Below are 18,628 nucleotides of genomic sequence, written 5' to 3'. Positions count from 1 at the left end.
GGGAAAGAAAAATTTACTAGTACTATTAGCCAGTAAGAGCATGAAAGGTATAGTTTCTTTTTTACTTTTTCCTCTTTTCTTTCTTTTCTGATTCTTTGTAAAAATTGGTTTTACTGTCATAATTCCCTGTTGTTGTTGTAATATAATTTTCCTGTTTGGTTTATAAGTCTGCCCAAGTTACTTTAAGTTTAGGAATGCTCAACACTTGATGACATAATCAGCATTGGAAGAGTTTGTGTTCTTTTTTCTAAGGTAATTTGGCACATTCTTGCTAAATCAGTCTTGCAGAGACTACAGAAAATCAAGATTAGCTTCATAGTGTCAATTATCTTAATCATTTCTTCTCCAAGGAAGAAAATAAAAAATAATAAAAAAAAATCTTGAGCACTGATAGTCACGTGTCCTTTATACTATTGACATTCTTCCAAAAAATTTTCTGAATCATCCTAGTACCACATAATATCATGTGGTTCTCGCCCAAAACTAAATGATATTTATCTGTTGTTGATTGTGGTTTTCGGTGCAGATGAGTAACTTTTGGAGCAGAGAATACGGTGACGCTTAATTCATAAGTTTAAAATTATAGTTAATAATTTTAATTTTTAAATTTTAAATTTTTTATGAGAAAAAAATATTATAACATAATAAAGAATCATGATTCTAAACCATACAAAACTCTTAAAACTATCATCACCTAAAAGCTTTTATATGACTGGAATTTTCTAGTCTGATTTATTAGTCTTTTTGTTTTTATTGGCTAGACTAAAATTTAATGGTGTTACGCGCTAATGACTCTTATGCCCATTGTCCAACTTAACCCATACACCAGGTCTCTCTCTCTCTCTCTCTCTTTTACCTTTTCTCATAATTATCTTACTCTTATGCCCATTGTCCAACTTAACCCATACACCAGGTCTCTCTCTCTCTCTCTCTTTTACCTATTTTCTCATAATTATCTTGAAGAGTTTTCTATGGTCGGGTCCTGCTAAGCACCTAATGCATGCTTCTGAAGATTATATTTAGCACATTATATTAAAATGGAAAATTATGTAAAATCTAACGGAACCTGACTGTTTAAAACAAAGTTCTATTGATGGGAAATGGGGATGTGACGGTTGATGCAATTGACGTGACTATTTCACTGCCTAAGAAACCAGCCGCAATGATCACTGTACCAGCGAGCAACCGCCCTTACTCACAGGAAGGCATTTTTTCACGCGGCATCCTCATCGATGTATAGCCAGGAAAGTCACACCGCGACGTTCCAGTTTAGGGGGTAATTGTTACACCATGGTCGAGAGGTCGACCACTCTCTCGAACGACAGACGCCGAGGACTCCCCGCAGAGGATCAGCCGTTGGCGTCGAGGGAACGGCCGAGGCTAATGTGCCTTCTACGTCAAGGACCATATGTGGGAAGAGGTGCCGGGCGCGATGACTCAGCCTTCGGAGGCCGCGACACTGAGGGGACACTGTCGGTCTTCTCTACCGGCGGTCTTGTCAACTCGAAGAGGGAAGTATTGATCCGACTGCTACTGCAGGAGTCAGAAAATCAGGCGGCAGACAGGAAGGATCAGCCGCATTTCCCGGAGCAGTCATCATGAAAACTCACCTATCCTCACGCGGATCGAGGACAGAAGATGGCTTCCTCCTTGGGAACGGGGAATACGTATTCACATGTAAAGGCCTATAAATAGAGCCAAGAAGACCGAGAGGAGGGTTAGACACCATTTCATTACAAAAGAAAGAGAGCTTGTAACCGGTTGAAAGATTAGTGCATGCACAAGTGGATTAGGCAAAGAATTATTGCCGAACCACTATAAAATTGTTGTCTCCTTTACATTACTTTTCAGTCTTAATCCTTAATCAAACCGTGAGTGTCAACGTGAGTGTTTTTGGAGAGGTAATCACGAGTTGCCGGAAATACACCGTCAACAATTGGCACTAGAAGGAGGGCCCTTAAGCCCAGAAATTCAATCCAGTTCTTAACCAACTATGCCTCCCAGGAACACCCACTTACTGGCGGCTAACCCAATGAGTCAGGCGACCCAAAATCTCGCCGCCGCTGGGACCTCAACGAATCCGCTCCCACCGGCCGCCGGGAGCCCCCCAGACCGCATCAACCAGCTCTAAAAGCAGGTCGAAATGCTGGCTGTAGTCGTGGAAAGGATGGCTACGGCCCTTGCGGGGCGGGATCAAGGGCAGAACCCAATGTCACCGCTTGAGGATGCGTCGATGAACCCGGTGAACGCCGCTGTTAGGGGCCAAGGGATTGGTGACCAACACGGTGACGCCGAGGAAGTCGGTGATAGTTGAGCCAACGATCCCCGTCCGACCAAGTCGAATAGGTCTGTGGGGAGTAGACAACGGGCAGCACAGAGGAGAACGCGAGAGAAGGCTGCGGCGCCAGCTGTGAATAACATGGATGCGCCCCCTCGACCGCAGCAGGATGCGAATAGGAGGAACGTTGTCCCCGTGGAGTCTTCGTCTGCGCACGGCGGAGACCTTAGGACGAGGCTCGACGCCCGACGCGGGAAAGTCGTGCAGCTGGCGAGAGAGGAAGAGCTCACAGCTGATAATAAGGCTCTGGCCGAGAAGATGGCTAGGCTAGAAAAGCAGATTGGGAGTCGATTAAACAACTTCGAGCAAGTTATGGGGAAGGTAGCCGAGGCGGTTAATGTCGACGCCAAGATATACACGTCACACGACCACTCGTTCACAGATAGCATCATCCGGGTGCCACTCCCAGACAAGTACAAATCGCCTCTCATTCCGTTATATGACGGAAGGAATGATCCGAGGTGTACACAGGACATATGGTCCTGCATGGATACCCCAAGGAGGTCATGTGCCGAGCATTCAGGAATCACCTTTCCGATTCTGCGAGGAGGTGGTTCAGATCTCTGAAACCAAACTCCATCACCAGTTGGGATGACTTGAAGAACGCCTTTCTGACTCAGTTCATAGGTGTCAAAAAATACATCCCACCTAAACAAAACCTCTCAAGAGTGTACCAGGGACCCAACGAGTCCCTGAAGGACTGGATAGCCCGGTTTGGGGAGCAGGTCGCCGCCACTAAGGGAATCTCCGATAAGGTGGCCTTAATGGGGGCGCTGTTGAGTATGAAGAAGGACATCCCCTACAGCACAGACCTCGACCGGAAGCCACCCCAGTTCATCAACGCCGAGGAGGCTAAGAAGGCCTTGAAGAGCAAGGTGACAGCCCCTGCCAAGGAAGAGGTAGGGCAGGCGAGCGGCCAAAACAACGGTAAGAAGCGCCGAGGTCCCCCTCATGTGCAAGCCGAGCAGAGGTATAGCCCGGTTCCAAGTAACAGAGGCGGCAACGCCTCGACGAGTCAGGGGGAGAACAAGCGGCCGAAGCCGCAACGGTACGACGCCTACACACCCTTAACTATAGGGATCGAAGACGTCTACCATGAGATAAGTCATCTCCAGGTCCTGCGTCGACCGCCGCCGTTGAAGTCCGACCCAACAAGGAGAAACCAAAACAAGTACTGTCGGTTTTATGGCGAGAGTGTGCACACTACGGCCGAATGCTATGACCTAAGGGATGAGGTCGAGAGGTTGATCCGAGAGGGAAGGCTTAGCGATTACCGAGCCGACCGTCGGAATAACAACAATAGACACAACAACGACTGACGGGAAGAGTAGAGGCATGACAACCTGCCCAAACCAGTCGGCGTTATAAGAACGATCTTCGGGGGACCATACCTCAGCGGCACCTCTCGACGCGCACAGAAGAAGTACGCTCGAGAGGCAAAAGAGAAGTTCAGCCAGAGGATTATGAACGTCTCCGGACGCGAGGCTAAGGCAGCGCGATACGAGGACGCCGAGATCACCTTCTTGGAGGCCGACGCGAGGGGGGTACATTTCCCCCAGAGTGATGCCTTGGTCATCGAGGCCATGATCGGTAACCACTCAGTTTGCCGCATCCTGGTCGATAACGGTAGTTCCGTGGACATCTTGTACTCGGATTGCCTAGACAAGATGGGAATTCCCCGCGCAAGGCTGCAAAACAGTGCGCAGCCCCTGTACGGTTTCACAGGGGACAACGTCATCCCGGAAGGGGCGATCGAGCTGCCTATGACCGTTGGAGACCGGCCGCGCACCTCGACTGTCATGTCAAAGTTCCTGGTGGTGAAGGGAGGCGACCAATACAACGCGGTCATAGGGTGCCCGACGCTGAGGGCCTTAAGGGCAATGACATCCATCTACCACCAGATGATGAAGTTTCTGACCCCCAATGGGATCGGTAAGGTCCGAGAAAACCAGTATGAGTCGAGGCTTACGTACTCAGAAACGGTCCGCCACTACGCCGAGCCGACGCAGGTACGGAGGGAACTGAGAATGGTCGAGACCATGGCGGAAGAATACGATTTGGATCCAAGGTTCCCAAGAGAAGAGACCGGAACGGGACCGGTCGAGGAGTTGATCGAGGTCCCCATCAATGAAAGAGAGCCGATGAGAATGCTAAGGGTGGGCTCTGAATTGGGGACATAGGCCTGCGAGAGATTGGTCGAGTTTCTCAGAGGAAGCCTCGACGTGTTCGCCTGGACCCACGAAGACATGGAAGGGATAAGTCCCGACATCATGTGTCACAGGCTGAATATCGACGAGAAATGCCTGCCTAAGAGACAAAAGCGACGACGCATGAACGCCGAGCGGTACGAGGCCCTGCGGGAAGAGGTCGACAAGCTGATTAGAGACAACTTCATCCGAGAAGTCTTATACCCCAGGTGGGTTTCGAATCCTGTACTGGTAAGGAAGCCAAACGGAGAGTGGCGAACATGCGTCGACTTCAGCGACCTGAACAAAGCATGTCCCAAGGACAACTTCACATTGCCCCGAATCGATCAGCTGGTTGACGCTACGGCGGGACACGAACTATTGAGCTTCATGGATGCATACTCTGGGTACAACTAGATACTAATGCTCGACCGCGACGAAGAACACACAGCGTTTGTCACTGACAGAGGTCTCTACTGTTACAAAGTGATGCCCTTCGGTCTCAAAAACGCTGGGGCAACTTATCAACACCTCGTCAACAAGATGTTCGTGGGACAAATAAGAAAGTCAATGGAGGTTTACATCGACGACATGCTGGTGAAGAGCAGGAAGACCGAGGACCATGTGGAGGACCATAGGAGAATGTTCGGCGTCCTCAGAACGTACAAAATGAAGCTAAATCCCCGTAAGTGTGCCTTCGGTGTCGCTTCAGGAAAATTCTTGGGTCATGGTGAGCAGTCGAGGAATCGAGGCCAATTCGGAGAAGATTCAGGCCCTCCTCGACATGGGATCGCCAAGGAAGCCCAAGGAGGTCCAGAAGCTGACAGGCTGTTAGCCGCACTTAATAGGTTTATCTCTAAATCTATGAACAAGTGCGTACCGTTCTTTGATACCCTGAGAGGAAGCAAGCCATTCCTATGGATGGAAGAGTGCGAACAGGCGTTCCAACGACTGAAGGAACACCTCGGGAAACCCCCTCTGTTGTCCAAACCTGTGACCGGAGAGGTACTGAGCCTTTACCTGGCGGTCTCGGAACACGCCGTTAGTTCGGTGGTGATCCGCGAGGAGAAGAAGGTGCAGTTGCCGGTGTATTACACTAGCAAGCGCCTCCTCGACGCGGAGACGAGGTATCCCCATATGGAAAAGCTCACCCTCACACTAGTTGTGACAGCAAGAAAGTTACGGCACTACTTCCAGGCCCATAGCATTCAGGTCTTGACCAACCACCCACTCAGGCAAGTGCTACAGAAGCCCGACACATCCGGTCGACTCTTGAAATGGTCCAAAGAGCTCAGCCAGTTCGACATCAACTACAAGCCGCAGACTGCCATCAAGGGCCAAGCCCTGGCAGACTTTGTAGCAGAGTTCACGAGGCTACCGGACGAGGTCGACGAAGCCGACAAACTGCCATGATGGAAGCTCTATGTCGACGGGAGCTCCAACGACAATGGCAGTGGGGTAGGACTGGTATTACACACACATGAGGGACACAAGATCACCTCGGCCATCAAGTTTGAATTCCCCGCATCCAATAACGAAGCCGAGTACGAGGCGTTGCTGGCTGGACTCCGGTTGGCGAAGCACCTAAAAGCGGGGAACTTAGACATCTTCAGCGATTCACAGCTTATTGTGAATCAAGTGAAGGGCCAATACCAGACTCGGGATGAGAAAATGACCGCGTATCTGAGAAGGTCAGGGAAGTCCTGGGGAAGCTCACGGCCTATGATATACAACAAGTACTAAGAGCAGAGAATAGCAACGCTGACGCTCTCGCCAAGTTGGCGACGTCGAGAGATGCCGAGCTCTTGAACCTGGTCCCCGTGGAGGTCTTGAAAGCCCCGACCACGGCAAAGAGGCCCGAGGTCGTGCCGGTGGAGTACCAGCCAAGCTGGATGGACCCAATCATCAGGTACTTGGTCGACGGCGAACTCCCTGAGGACAGGCAGCAGGCAAAAAAGATGAAGTATCAAGCGGTGAGATACACAGTGTACGACAACCTTCTCTATTGAAGGGGCTACTCAACGCCCCTGCTCCAGTGCCTCGGCGCAGAAGAGGCAAAGAGAGTGCTGTCTGAGGTGCACGAAGGGATATGTGGGAACCACGTGAGGGGACAGTCCCTAGCCTACAAAATACTTCGGCAGGGGTATTACTGGCCAAGTCTCAAGAAAGACGCAGCCGAGTACGCGAAAAGGTGCGAGAGCTGCCAAAGGTACGCCCCCATCCCTCGACTGCGCTCAGAGGACCTAACAGCTATAGTGTCTCCCTGGCCCTTCGCTAAATGGGGAATTGACCTTATCGGTCCCCTGCACAAAACCCCGGGGGGTTATAAGTTCGCTATTGTCGCGGTCGACTACTTCACAAAGTGGGTAGAAGCCGAGCCATTGACGACCATCTCAGAGGAAAAATGTACGAACTTCATATGGAACAACATAGTTTGCAAGTTTGGTGTGCCGCATTCTCTCGTCTCCGACAACGGGAAACAGTTCAACAACGACAACACCAGCCAGTTTTGCGAGCTACTAGGGATCCATAAGAATTTTTCCTCCGTCGTATACCCCTAGTCCAATGGGTAGGTCGAGGCGGTCAATAAGATAATTAAAGTCACACTCAAACGACGCCTCAGCGCCTACAAAGGCAAATGGGCCAACGAGTTACCGAAAGTGCTGTGGGCCTACAGAACAACGAGTAGAACTACTACGGGGGAAACCCCATTCTCGATGGCACACGGGGTCTAGGCAGTCCTTCCAGTTGAGGTATCTGTTCTGACCAACAGGGTAACCCGGTACGAGGAGGATAGGAATGATGAGCTGATGGGCTTGGAGCTCGACCTCCTAGAAGAACGGCACACAGATGCACAGCTAAGGCTCGCCGCCTACCAGGCAATAACTGCCAGGTATTATAACAAGAAAGTCAAGTAAAAGTGCTTCGGGGTCGAGGACCTAGTTTTGCAGGTGGTAACCCCCAACACCAAACCCAAGAACTCCGGAGCCCTGGGCCCGACGTGGGAAGGGCCCTACAGAATAAGAGAGGTCGTGGCCAATGGGTCGTACCGACTGGCAGAGCTCGACAGTCGAGACATCAAGCACACTTGAAATGCGGACCAGTTGAAGGTCTACTACCAGTAATCACGGGAAACGTCGACCTAACAGAGCAAACTTATTGTTTTTTAATAAAGATCTGTTTCATTTCTCGTTTCTGACAGGCCAAAAAGCCAACTTGTAAATACTACAAGAATAAAAGGCAACGGGCATTATACGCTTAATCAACAAATTCTGCTTTACGACCGATTCTTGTTACACAGGTACAACCATCTACTGCTCCTGTCGGTTCGTCGACCATATCAGTTCGTCGTACGTCGACCATATCAATTCGTCGATACGTCGACGACGATGCGCCAAAAACAAGTCCAAGGCTTTGTTTTTGGCGAGGGGACAATAGGGCTCCCACGAACTTGCAAGGGCGGTGGGGCTATGGCTCAACCATACCCAAGCAACAAGCAGATTTCTTACACTCAATATTTTACCATCTACGTCGAAACTTTGACAATGGTACGCCAAAGCCGAGTTCTAAAACTCAGCTTGGGCGAGGGGGTACTAAGGCCCGACATGAGGCCCCCCACAAAAAAAAAAAAATTGTCTTCTCACAAGAGGTGGTCGAGCCTACACTTGGCAAAAAGAATCTATACGTGCGCAACATCCACACAAACAGTGAGCAAAGGTAAGCATGAAAATATATAGAGAAGAAATAAAAAAAAAACTTGTCTCGACCTTATGGTCATTACAGATCATCGAATAAATATTGTCTGGGCCTCACGGCCTGGTAAAAAAAAAAAGTGTTACAAAAACAATGAAAGCTCCCGGGAGAAGTCCCCTCACTGCTCGCCATCTCCGCCCGCGGTTTGCTCGGCATCCTCCTATGCTCGCTCGGCCCCCTCGGTCCCCTGATCCGGTTAGATAACCTCCACGCCCTCGCTGTCGGACTCATCGAGGAAGGATAGGTCGACATCCGGATGCTTCTTGCGGAAGCGGTCGAGGATCTGCTCCCCCGCGGACTGCATCAATGACAGTTGGAGCTCTTCAAACTCGGCTGAAGACTAGTAGGCCTCGAGCCTTTGGTTGACGAGCTCCTCGAAAGCTTCTGAGGATTTGAATTGCTGCACTTGGCCCTCAATCATGTCCTTGAGCTCCTGGAACTCCTTGAATGCTTCCAGCCTGGCGTCGACCCGGCGCCGGAAGTCCTCTGAGGCCATGAAGTCCGAGATGGCTTTGGAGGTCGCCTCCTTCTGCCCCTCCAGGAACTCTGGAGATGAGAGGTACGTCTTGACCCCCTTAGAGCTCCCCTCCTTAAAGCCCGCCTTGAAACTGCTGGACTTCTCATCTTATCCTCGAGGGACCGCACCTTGGCCTTCTCCACCTCTAAGTCTATCGAAAGCTCGTCTCGGATGGTACGAAGAGCACTGATTTCCTTTTTGGCAGCCGGCGGCATCGTCTCCCCCTTGAGAAGGCCCTCCAACTCCACATAATTCTGGAGAGCAAGCTCGAAGGCCTGAACTCCAAAAAAAAAAACACGGTGAGGATGAAGAAGCCAAACCACTAAAAAAAAAAAACTGCATACATGCGAATGAAAAATAGTGATAGTAGTCGAGGTCGGGACTTACCGAGAGTTGGCGCTTCACGGTCAGGCGCTGCCGGTCCAAGATACTCTCCCCAGAATAAATGTCCCAGGTTTCCTCGTGAAAGAAGGTATATATGGCCTGCAGAGGAAGGCTGAAGCGGGGGGGAAGGCGCAGAGCGTGGGTGAAGTCGAGGTCGACCACATCCGGAACAAGGAACTTGGGATCGTTGACTTTCGACCCCGGCAGCATGAGAGGCTCCGCCGGAAGGGGCAAAACCGCCAAGTTTGCGGCAACCTCGGCGCCTTTCTTTTTATTGAGGCGTCGGCTCTGCCCGGAAGACCCCTCGACCACATGAGGGTCTCGTGGCTCGTCCACCCTCTGCCTCTTCGCGGGGTGCTCGATCACGACCACTCCCCTTCTCGAGGTTATAGTGATGCCGAGGGAGGCAACGGTCTGGACCGCAGGCTGGCTCGACATCTCGCTCGACTCCGCACCGGTCTTGCTCTACCTCATCTTGGCGGGGATGGTGTATCTCATCTCGGACGGCACGGCTACACGGAAAAAGAGATATCAAATTAGGGACATCTCGACTACATCCCTTGGCCGTTGCTAAAGAGATTATGGGGAAAGAGCCAACTTACCGCTAAGAAGATCCGCATGAGGAACTACGGGTCGACACGAAGGAGGAAGCTCTACGACAAGGTCGCACAGCAGGCAGTTCCTCCGGGTATTGAGGGCCGAGGCACGTCGACGGTCGGCAGAAAGCGACAGTATTTTCTCGATGTGAGCAAGAGCGGCCAAGGAGAGCCTTGATCGCTCGACTTCTTCACCTACGTGTAGGAAACAACAAGTGTGAGTAGGCACGACAGCAGCACAGAGACCTTTAAAAAAAAGGAGAGAAGAAAGGGGGAGGAACCTACAGTATTTACTGAATACTGTTTGAGTCCCCATCGGGCGCTCGCCGTCGAGGGGGTGAGAATTGAAATTCCCCCCGAGGAAGAAGAACTGGGGCTTCCACCCGTGAGCACTGGTGGTCTTCTCGACGACCACGGATGGGACATGAGGTTTGGACTTAGAATGGGAGGATCAATAAAAGAACCCCCTTTGATTGGGGGAGGCCATGAGGGAGTAGCAGTACAAGAATTCCTCGACAGTTAGGTCGATGCTCAAGAACTTCCTCCATAATATTATCATGGAATGAATTGTTACCCAACAATTGGGTGACAACTGTGCGGGAGAGATCCTGTGGATACTGCAGAGGGCTTTCACGAATGGATGGAAGGGCAGAGTCAGTCCAAAGGTTAGTGCAGTGTACACAGTCATGTGACCGGGGGGAGGGTTGTGAGCCCTGTCGTTGGGGGTCGGGATGATCAGGTAAAAGTGCAGGGGGTCGATCCCCGCTTCGGTGAATGCCCTCCTAGCGGCGTGGGGCTTGATTTTTGATGGGTCAAGATATGTGGCCAGTCCCGAAAGGGAGCTTGTCGACGCTACCCCGTACCTTCGATCGCCGGGGGAACCGGCCTGTGGGTCAGCACCCTCGTCGACGAGGAGTATGAGTGCGTCCGGTTGAGAAGCCGAGGCTGACACCTCAGCATACTCGTCCACTTGACGAAGCAAGGAATCCCCGCTTTCGCCCGAAGATGCGCTCGAAGTCGCGACATCCTCAGGATCATCCCTGACCCTGTGCGCAGATACCTCTCGACCTCTAGTCTGCTTCGACGACATGTTCTGGAGAAAGTCAAACAAGGGGGCGAGTTAGCTCCTAGTGGTCAAGAGGTCAAAAGCGCAGAGCGAGAAGAAAAACAGAAAGCACCATGGACCAGGGAGGCCCAGAGCCAAGCTCGGGGGCCTCAGGCCAAAGCAGCAGCGCCCAAATGGGTCAGGCAGTATAAGCTCAGCCAACGACATAAGGCTGGCGGCACCAGGGAAGTACACTGCCCTCCTTACAATGCGTTTTGGCATGACCCTCGCAGACACTGGAACCGGACCCACGGGAAGAACGGAGGGAATGAAGACTTACCAGATTCTGAGAAAGCTTGAGTCTGAGAGCAAAAGACGATCAAAGTGCGGGAGGATGCACGGAGGCAGAAGGCTCGGCGAAAATCCGGCAGAGTAACGGCGTTTGGAAAGCGTGATGGTTAGAGAGATGAGGACATGAGGGCATTTATATACCCGCCAGAAGGGAGATTCAAGGGTCCCCGAGGAGTCCAAAAGGCTCTAGATCTCGACCGTAGGATCTGATTTGGTTCCATCCGACAGTGGATCCGAGAAGGCACGATCGAACGGTCGGGGAGAGAGCAACAGAAAAGAACTCGATCTGACGACGACGATTCATCCTTCCAGTTCCACGTGGCACTGGGGAAATGAGGACGTGACGGTTGATGCAATCGACGTGACTACTCCACTGCCCAAGAAACCAGCCGCAATGATCACTGTACCAGCGAGCAACCGCCCTTACTCACAGGAAGGCCTTTTTCCACGCGGCATCCTCGACGCTGTATAGCTAGGAAAGTCACACCGTGACGTTCCAGCCTAGGGGGTAATTGTTACACCATGGTCGAGAGGTCGACCACTCTCTCGAACGACAGACGCCGAGGACTCCCCGCAGAGGATCGGCCGTTGGCGTCGAGGGAACGGCCGAGGCTAATGTGCCTTCTACGTCAAGGACCATATGTGGGAAGAGGCGCCGGGCGCGATGACTCAGCCTTCGGAGGCCGCGACACCGAGGGGACACTGTCGGTCTTCTCTAACGGCGGTCTTGTCAACTCGAAGAGGAAAGTATTGATCCGACTGCTACTGCAGGAGTCAGGAAATCAGGCGGCAGACAGGAAGGATCAGCCGCATTTCCCGGAGCAGTCATCATGAAAACTCACCTACCTTCACGCGGATCAAGGACAGAAGATGGCTTCCTCCTTGGGAACGGGAATACGTATTCACATGTAAAGGCCTATAAATAGAGCCAAGAAGACTGAGATGAGGGTTAGACACCATTTCATTACAAAAGAAAGAGAGCTTGTAACCGGTTGAAAGATTAGTGCATGCACAAGTGGATTAAGCAAAGAATTATTGCCGAACCACTATAAAATTGTTGTCTCATTTACATTACTTTTCAGTCTTAATCCTTAATCAAACCGTGAGTGTTAACGTGAGTATTTTTAGAGAAGTAATCACGAGTTGCTGAAAATACACCGTGAACATCTATATATATATATATATATTTTCATATCTCATTGTAAAAATCTCATTATCTCGAAGGGCTCGGTCTAGGTGATAAAAGTGAATCTTCTTGGTCTTGTTATCTGATGTCATACATTTATTGCTTATTTGTGCTGGTGATAAGGTAAGTCAAGAATGAAGTCCAACTATTCGCTTTGCGTGATTGAGAATTTAGGGGCGAAATTCATTATAGTTTTCCCACTTTGGAAAAGATCAGAGACTGGCCGGAGTAAAATGAGATATGAATCCACATAAAAATTACCAGCACATGTTTCTGTGGTACCAAATTTATTGACATTTTGGATGACCATACTATACGCGCAAGAAAAACTTTAAAATTCTTTTAGAGTTTGAGAAGTGTATTTAAATCATGATTTGAGTTTTGATTTAAATTTTTTGTTTGGTAGGTATTTTTTTTATTTAAATTTTTTATAAGAAAAAAAATATTGTAACAGAATAATAATTTTCCTTTTTAATTATTTATGTACAATTCATCCACTTCTGAAGATAACAAAATTAATAAGGAGAATTCTCTTATAAGCAGTTTTGAACTATTGAAATTCCGTCAAACTGTTAAATATATATTTTTTAAATATGATAGAATTCTAGTACTAAAAAAAACTCATGACTGAGCAAACAAGTCATTGTTGTTGACCCCAAATCCCCCAAGACTGAAAATTCTCAATTAAGTGGGACCAAGCACCCAATTGACGGTCGGAACAAAAGAAAATTGAACAATCATACAAGCAGATTGACAAGGTTCTTGACAAAAAAGAGTTTCCAATTTTCCATTCCAAAATCCCCATCTTCTCTGTTTCAAATTATATATTCACTCGAAAAAATTACCCAACCAAGGCAGCCAAAAAACTAGAAACCAAAAATCATGAAAACCGCCAAACTCTTCCTCTTCTCCTTCTTCTCCTTCATCATCTATTCAAATGCTCAAACAGCTCCAAACACCACAGGCTACAACTGCACCATCAACCAGACCACAAGCCCATGCGAAACCTATGTCTTCTACCGAGCCTCGGCTCCGAATTTTCTTGATCTTGCCTCCATAGGCGACCTCTTCTCAGTCAGCAGGCTCATGATATCAGAACCTAGCAACATATCATCACCGTCTTCAACTCTAGTCCCTAATCAAGCTCTCTTTGTCCCCATAACATGTTCTTGCAATTCAGTCCCTAACGACACCAGAACCATCTCATACGCCAACATTTCCTACACCATCAAAGAAGGTGACACTTTCTACTTGGTCTCAACAAACAACTTCCGAAACCTCACTACTTACCAATCAGTTGAGATAGTTAATCCAACTCTCGTCCCTACAAACCTCTCCATCGGTGTTGAAGCCATTTTCCCCATCTTCTGCAAGTGCCCCAACAGGACATCCCGGTTGGAGAATGGCCAGAAAGTCAACCATCTCGTCTCCTATGTTTTCCAACTGTCTGATAATTTGTCAACGGTGGCTTCAACTTTTGGGGTCCAAACCAAGGCCATAACTGACTACAATGGAGAAAACATCAACCCTTTTGACACCATTTTCATCCCGGTTAGCCAGCTCCCGGAGCTGACACAACCCGCGACCGCCCCCACCCCGCCGCCTTCCGAAAACGACGACAATGATGGCGCCGTTATAGGATTGGCAGTTGGGCTTGGAATTACTGCGGTTTTGCTGGTTTTGGTTGGTGGGGTTTTGTTATATAGAGAGAGGTTAATGAGAAAGAGGAGAGCTTTGTGGGGTGATGTGGAGAAAGAGAAGGGTCAATTTGGTATGAAAGGGAAGAGTAATAGTTATAATAATAAAGTAGCAAAGGAAATGGAAGAGACTTTAATGGCTGATGTTTCTGGGTGTTTGGACAAGTACAGAGTTTTTGGGGTTGATGAGCTTGAAGAATCCACTAATGGCTTCCATGAGAATTGCTTGATTCAAGGTTCTGTCTACAAAGGAACCATTGATGGAGAGGTTTTCGCCATCAAGAAGATGAATTGGAACGCCTGTGAGGAGCTCAAGATCTTGCAGAAGGTAAATATCTACTTTCTTATCCGAGAATTTTTTTGGTTTTTAAGCTGCATAATTCAAAAATTTAACACAATTATGTGAACAGATTGAAAAACAAAAATTGATATGTTCTGTTATATATCAATGGTGCAGCTTTGATCCTTGAATTTTTATCAGATTTGGGTACTGGTTGATTTTTTTCTTTTCCGAGTGATTTTCTGATTAAAATTATTAAAAATTTCAGTTTTTTATTATTATTATTATAGTTTTGTTAGTTAATTTTTCCTTTTTATGTAGCATTAGGATAACTTCAGCTTTTCTTAATTTTTTAAAATAATAATAAGACATATACTTTAAGTTAGATTTTAGTATTATTTAGTTGGAACAGATAATTTCATTTGTGACAGAAAAGGTATTTTCGCAGACGTTTTAAGGTTTAAGTAGATTGAATAGCACTTGTTAAAATTAGGAGGCAAGATGATATTAGCGACATAATTCGTGAATATTTTTAAAAACATGGTCATTTTACATTTCAAGAGCATGTTTCGCTATATTTGTATAAATACTCTACCCCAGAAATCTCTTAACATTAAAAATTAAGAGCCTGAAAAATAATTTTATTATAGAAACTAATGATGATGCAGATTTTTTTTTTTTTTGGTTAGAAAAGTAAAATATGTCCACTGAATTCTGAGGGACTCCAGTTGATCCATTCAAATTTGAAACGGAAACTACACTTAAAGGCTTTGTCATGATTTAGTTTGGTCAAATTGGGCAAAATTACCTTTGTCATGATTTAGAATTTTATCTAATAATATTGCGCGTTTCCTGTTATAAAGATAGATACATGTTAGTAGAATCCAATTTATTAAGGCTAAAATTTTTTCAGATAACAATTTACTCTCTCTCATATGACAGTTTTTTAAAAAATCAATCAATTGCATGACATAAACGATATATTTTAACAAGAAATGACGATCATATAGGTGTATCTTCCATTCATATAGTCTGTATTTTTCAATTTTATTGGACGTGATTTAGACTTTTAATAGGATATATCAAGAACAAAGTCTAATAATAATGTAATGTACAGAGACAGAGTTAATAATTTTGAGTTGCAGAGGTTGAAAGATTCAAACAGGAAACAGGATTAAGGATGCTTGTAAAGGAGCGCCTTTAGAAAATTGATTAGTTATAATATAATTATTTAATTATTAATAAAATAATGGTTAGTTAATTTTTTATGTTACTAAACTAAGGAATCACTTGGACCCACAAGGCTTAATATTGAATGTTTTATTAGTGCATGTTCCAAAGAATATATTAAAAGAGAAAAAGCAAATAAGCTTACGACCAAAAATGGTGTCATTAGGGGTCTAATTAATATGAAATTCGGCAGATAGTAAAGGAATACATATATTTTGTTAGTTAAAAAAAGTCAAAAACCTCTTAAATATATATGTGTATATATGTGTGTGTGTTTGGTGGGCTTGACTCTTAAATATTATGTATTGAGGTAAGGAAATTATGAATTATGTGAAAAGGAACAAAATGATACATGAGCAGCAGCCATTTTGATTTGTTTTTCTCCTTGTTCTTTCTTCTTCATTGGTTGGACAATTTTAGTAGTCTTTTATTTAAAAAAAGAGGGAATCTTTTCAGCTAGTGTTGCCTTCATAATTGTTATCTTATTTTATTTATTGGCTGAAAAGAAAAGGCATAATCATATAGTTGTATTTTACTTTAGTTCATGACTTATTCATTGGAATTATCTAGCTTTATCCAATAAACTAATTGGGTGGGTGAGCTAAATGGAAAACTGCTTTTCCTTTTGTTCCTCCAATCACATACTAGATGTTGTCCCACTCTTTGAATTGCTATTTACTCCCTTCTTAGCTGTTCAAAGGCTCCTAGATAGAAAAATCTTGCCAAAAAAAGAAAAAAAATCGTGGCTAAATATTTTTTAATCTCCAATGTTAATTTTTTTTGTTAATTTCGTAATTTAGTATTTGAGTAAAAAAAAAAGAAATATTCTCCAATGGGATGCTATGCTTGATGTCAAATTTGATATATCAAATTTTGGCATTTCGTTGTATATTGGTTGGTGTGCTGCTTTTTTTACCTAATAATGACAACATTGTTATTTTTTAATTATTTAAACATTAAAAATTTTCTGTTTACTTAAATTTATGATGAAAGTAGATATAGAAAGTAAAATAGTATTATGTATTGGAGTACAAAACAAAACAACATATCAAATATGTCATTGTTATACTTTTGGTTTATACCAAATATAGCATTATTGACATTAGTATTTTTATTTAGAGTTGGTCTTATAATACTACTAAAAAATGACCTACCAATTTTGAAGGTAAACCATGGCAACCTGGTGAAGCTAGAAGGTTTCTGCATAGACCCTTCGAATGCCAACTGCTATCTAATCTATGAGTACGTCGAAAATGGTTCCCTGTACTCATGGTTGCACGAAAACGAGAACGGAAAACTGAGCTGGAAAACGAGGCTAAGAATTGCTGTCGATGTCGCAAATGGCCTGCAATACATCCATGAGCACACAAGGCCAAGGGTTGTGCACAAAGACATAAAAAGCAGCAACATTCTCTTGGACACCAACATGAGAGCCAAAATCGCCAATTTTGGGCTAGCAAAGTCAGGCTTCAATGCCATAACAATGCACATTGTTGGAACTCAAGGCTACATTGCGCCGGAATATCTGACTGATGGAATGGTGTCCACCAAAATGGATGTCTTCTCCTTTGGTGTGGTCTTGCTTGAGCTGATATCCGGGAAGGAGGTTATTGATGAGGAAGGGAATGTGTTATGGGCAGGTGCTGGTAGAGTTTTGGAAGGGAATGAGGAAGAGAAGGTAAAGAAACTGAAGGATTGGATGGACCACAATTTCCTTGAGGAGTCATACTCAATGGACAGCATGATGGGTGTCATGGCTGTTGCTGTCGCTTGTCTGCATCGCGATCCATCCAAGCGGCCGAGCATGGTGGACATTGTCTATGCCTTGTGCAAGAGTGATGATCTCTTCTATGATATCTCAGATGACACTCTATCAGGGTCCCAAGTAATAGCAAGGTAATTGGCATTATGGCCTTGATCATTTTGCTGGTTTGTGGGTTCTCTAATGTTTTATGTGCAAAAGAAACACCTTTTTGGGCCTTCATACAAGATAGAAATACGTGTAAATTAGGCTTGGCACCACTTTCGAAGTCTAGTTATTCACCCGCGTCGGATAAATTAGACCTAAATTTTTAATAAAATGATATATTCGAACACTAGCTTTCTAAAAGCAGTATTCGTATTATTCATCCAAGAATCTTAAGCATTTTGTAGCTGTAAAATAGTTTGGTGCCTTGTTCTTAGCCCTCTTGTAATATATAGCAGTTGAATCAAGTTGGTCTATATTTTAGTTTCATACTCTTCACTAATTAAAAGATATAACTTCTCTTCATACTAAAGATCCAATGAAGGTAAAATTGCAACCATGAAAACCACCATCTTTGGGCCCAAATCAGAAACGATCCATCTTATCGACACTGGTCCATCGGTAGTCCTCTCTTTCTTGTTGAGTCCACTTAAGTATTTGATGCCAAAGTATGCATCCATGCAATCATAACAAACCACCTTCATCTAATCTATAACGCAATCGCTTTGACTCAAACCCATAAAACGGTGGGGTAGCTCTGATACTAATTGTTACAAACCCATAAGATAGAACGTATAACACTAGTGAAATCCATTTTTTATCATATAATTATTCCGTGTGGTGATTTTTGGTATGTAACAAAGATTTAGGCAGTTGGGACAAGAAGGGACCAAAAACGAGTGGAAAATGTTGAAATGGGAATGATAATTTCAGCAACTTGTTCATTGTTCTGAAAGTGAGGAATGAAGGGGAAGAAGTGGGAAGTGAGTAAGAAAGCATAAAAGCTCGGATAAGGCATACTAGTAAAAATCTCAATACCTTCAAATTTGTGCTTATAGTTGGACCAAAGATTAGAGAGAGAATAATTTAACTCCATCTTGGGCACATCTGTAAAATCTTATGGTGCGTTTGGATATGTTTTCGAAAACGTTTTCACACGTCTTTTGAGGCACGAAATTGAAAACGGTCTACGAATCGCGTTTGTTTAATAAAAATTTTGAAAACGGAAACGAAAATAAAAAATAATGAAAATGATTTTTGTGAAGAAAGTATAAAACGATTGAAAGTTGTATAATATATTAATTAATTAGTAAAAGAT

General features: G+C 45.5%; 2 protein-coding genes across 2 annotated transcripts in view; both read left to right on the top strand.

Moving 5' to 3' along the window:
* The window catches only part of LOC112093332 (photosynthetic NDH subunit of subcomplex B 5, chloroplastic), a 2,193-nt gene extending 1,659 nt beyond the window's left edge, over positions 1–534 (top strand). Inside the window, exon 6 of the mRNA XM_024171533.1 lies at positions 527–534. Coding sequence (XP_024027301.1) covers positions 527–534 — 8 coding nt within the window. The remainder of the gene's footprint in view (positions 1–526) is intronic.
* Positions 535–12,884: 12,350 nt separating this feature from the next.
* LOC21385270 (serine/threonine receptor-like kinase NFP) lies at positions 12,885–17,762 on the top strand. The gene is made up of 2 exons (XM_010107096.2): positions 12,885–14,381; positions 16,729–17,762. The coding sequence occupies exons 1-2, from the start codon at positions 13,239–13,241 to the stop codon at positions 17,461–17,463; spliced, it is 1,878 nt and encodes a 625-aa protein (XP_010105398.1). The 5' UTR covers positions 12,885–13,238; the 3' UTR covers positions 17,464–17,762.
* Positions 17,763–18,628: the final 866 nt, after the last annotated feature.

The sequence above is a fragment of the Morus notabilis genome, unplaced genomic scaffold (assembly GCF_000414095.1).
Source record: "Morus notabilis unplaced genomic scaffold, ASM41409v2 Scaffold1990, whole genome shotgun sequence".
Taxonomy (NCBI): Eukaryota; Viridiplantae; Streptophyta; class Magnoliopsida; order Rosales; family Moraceae; genus Morus; species Morus notabilis.
This window is presented reverse-complemented; position numbering and strand designations above follow the sequence as displayed.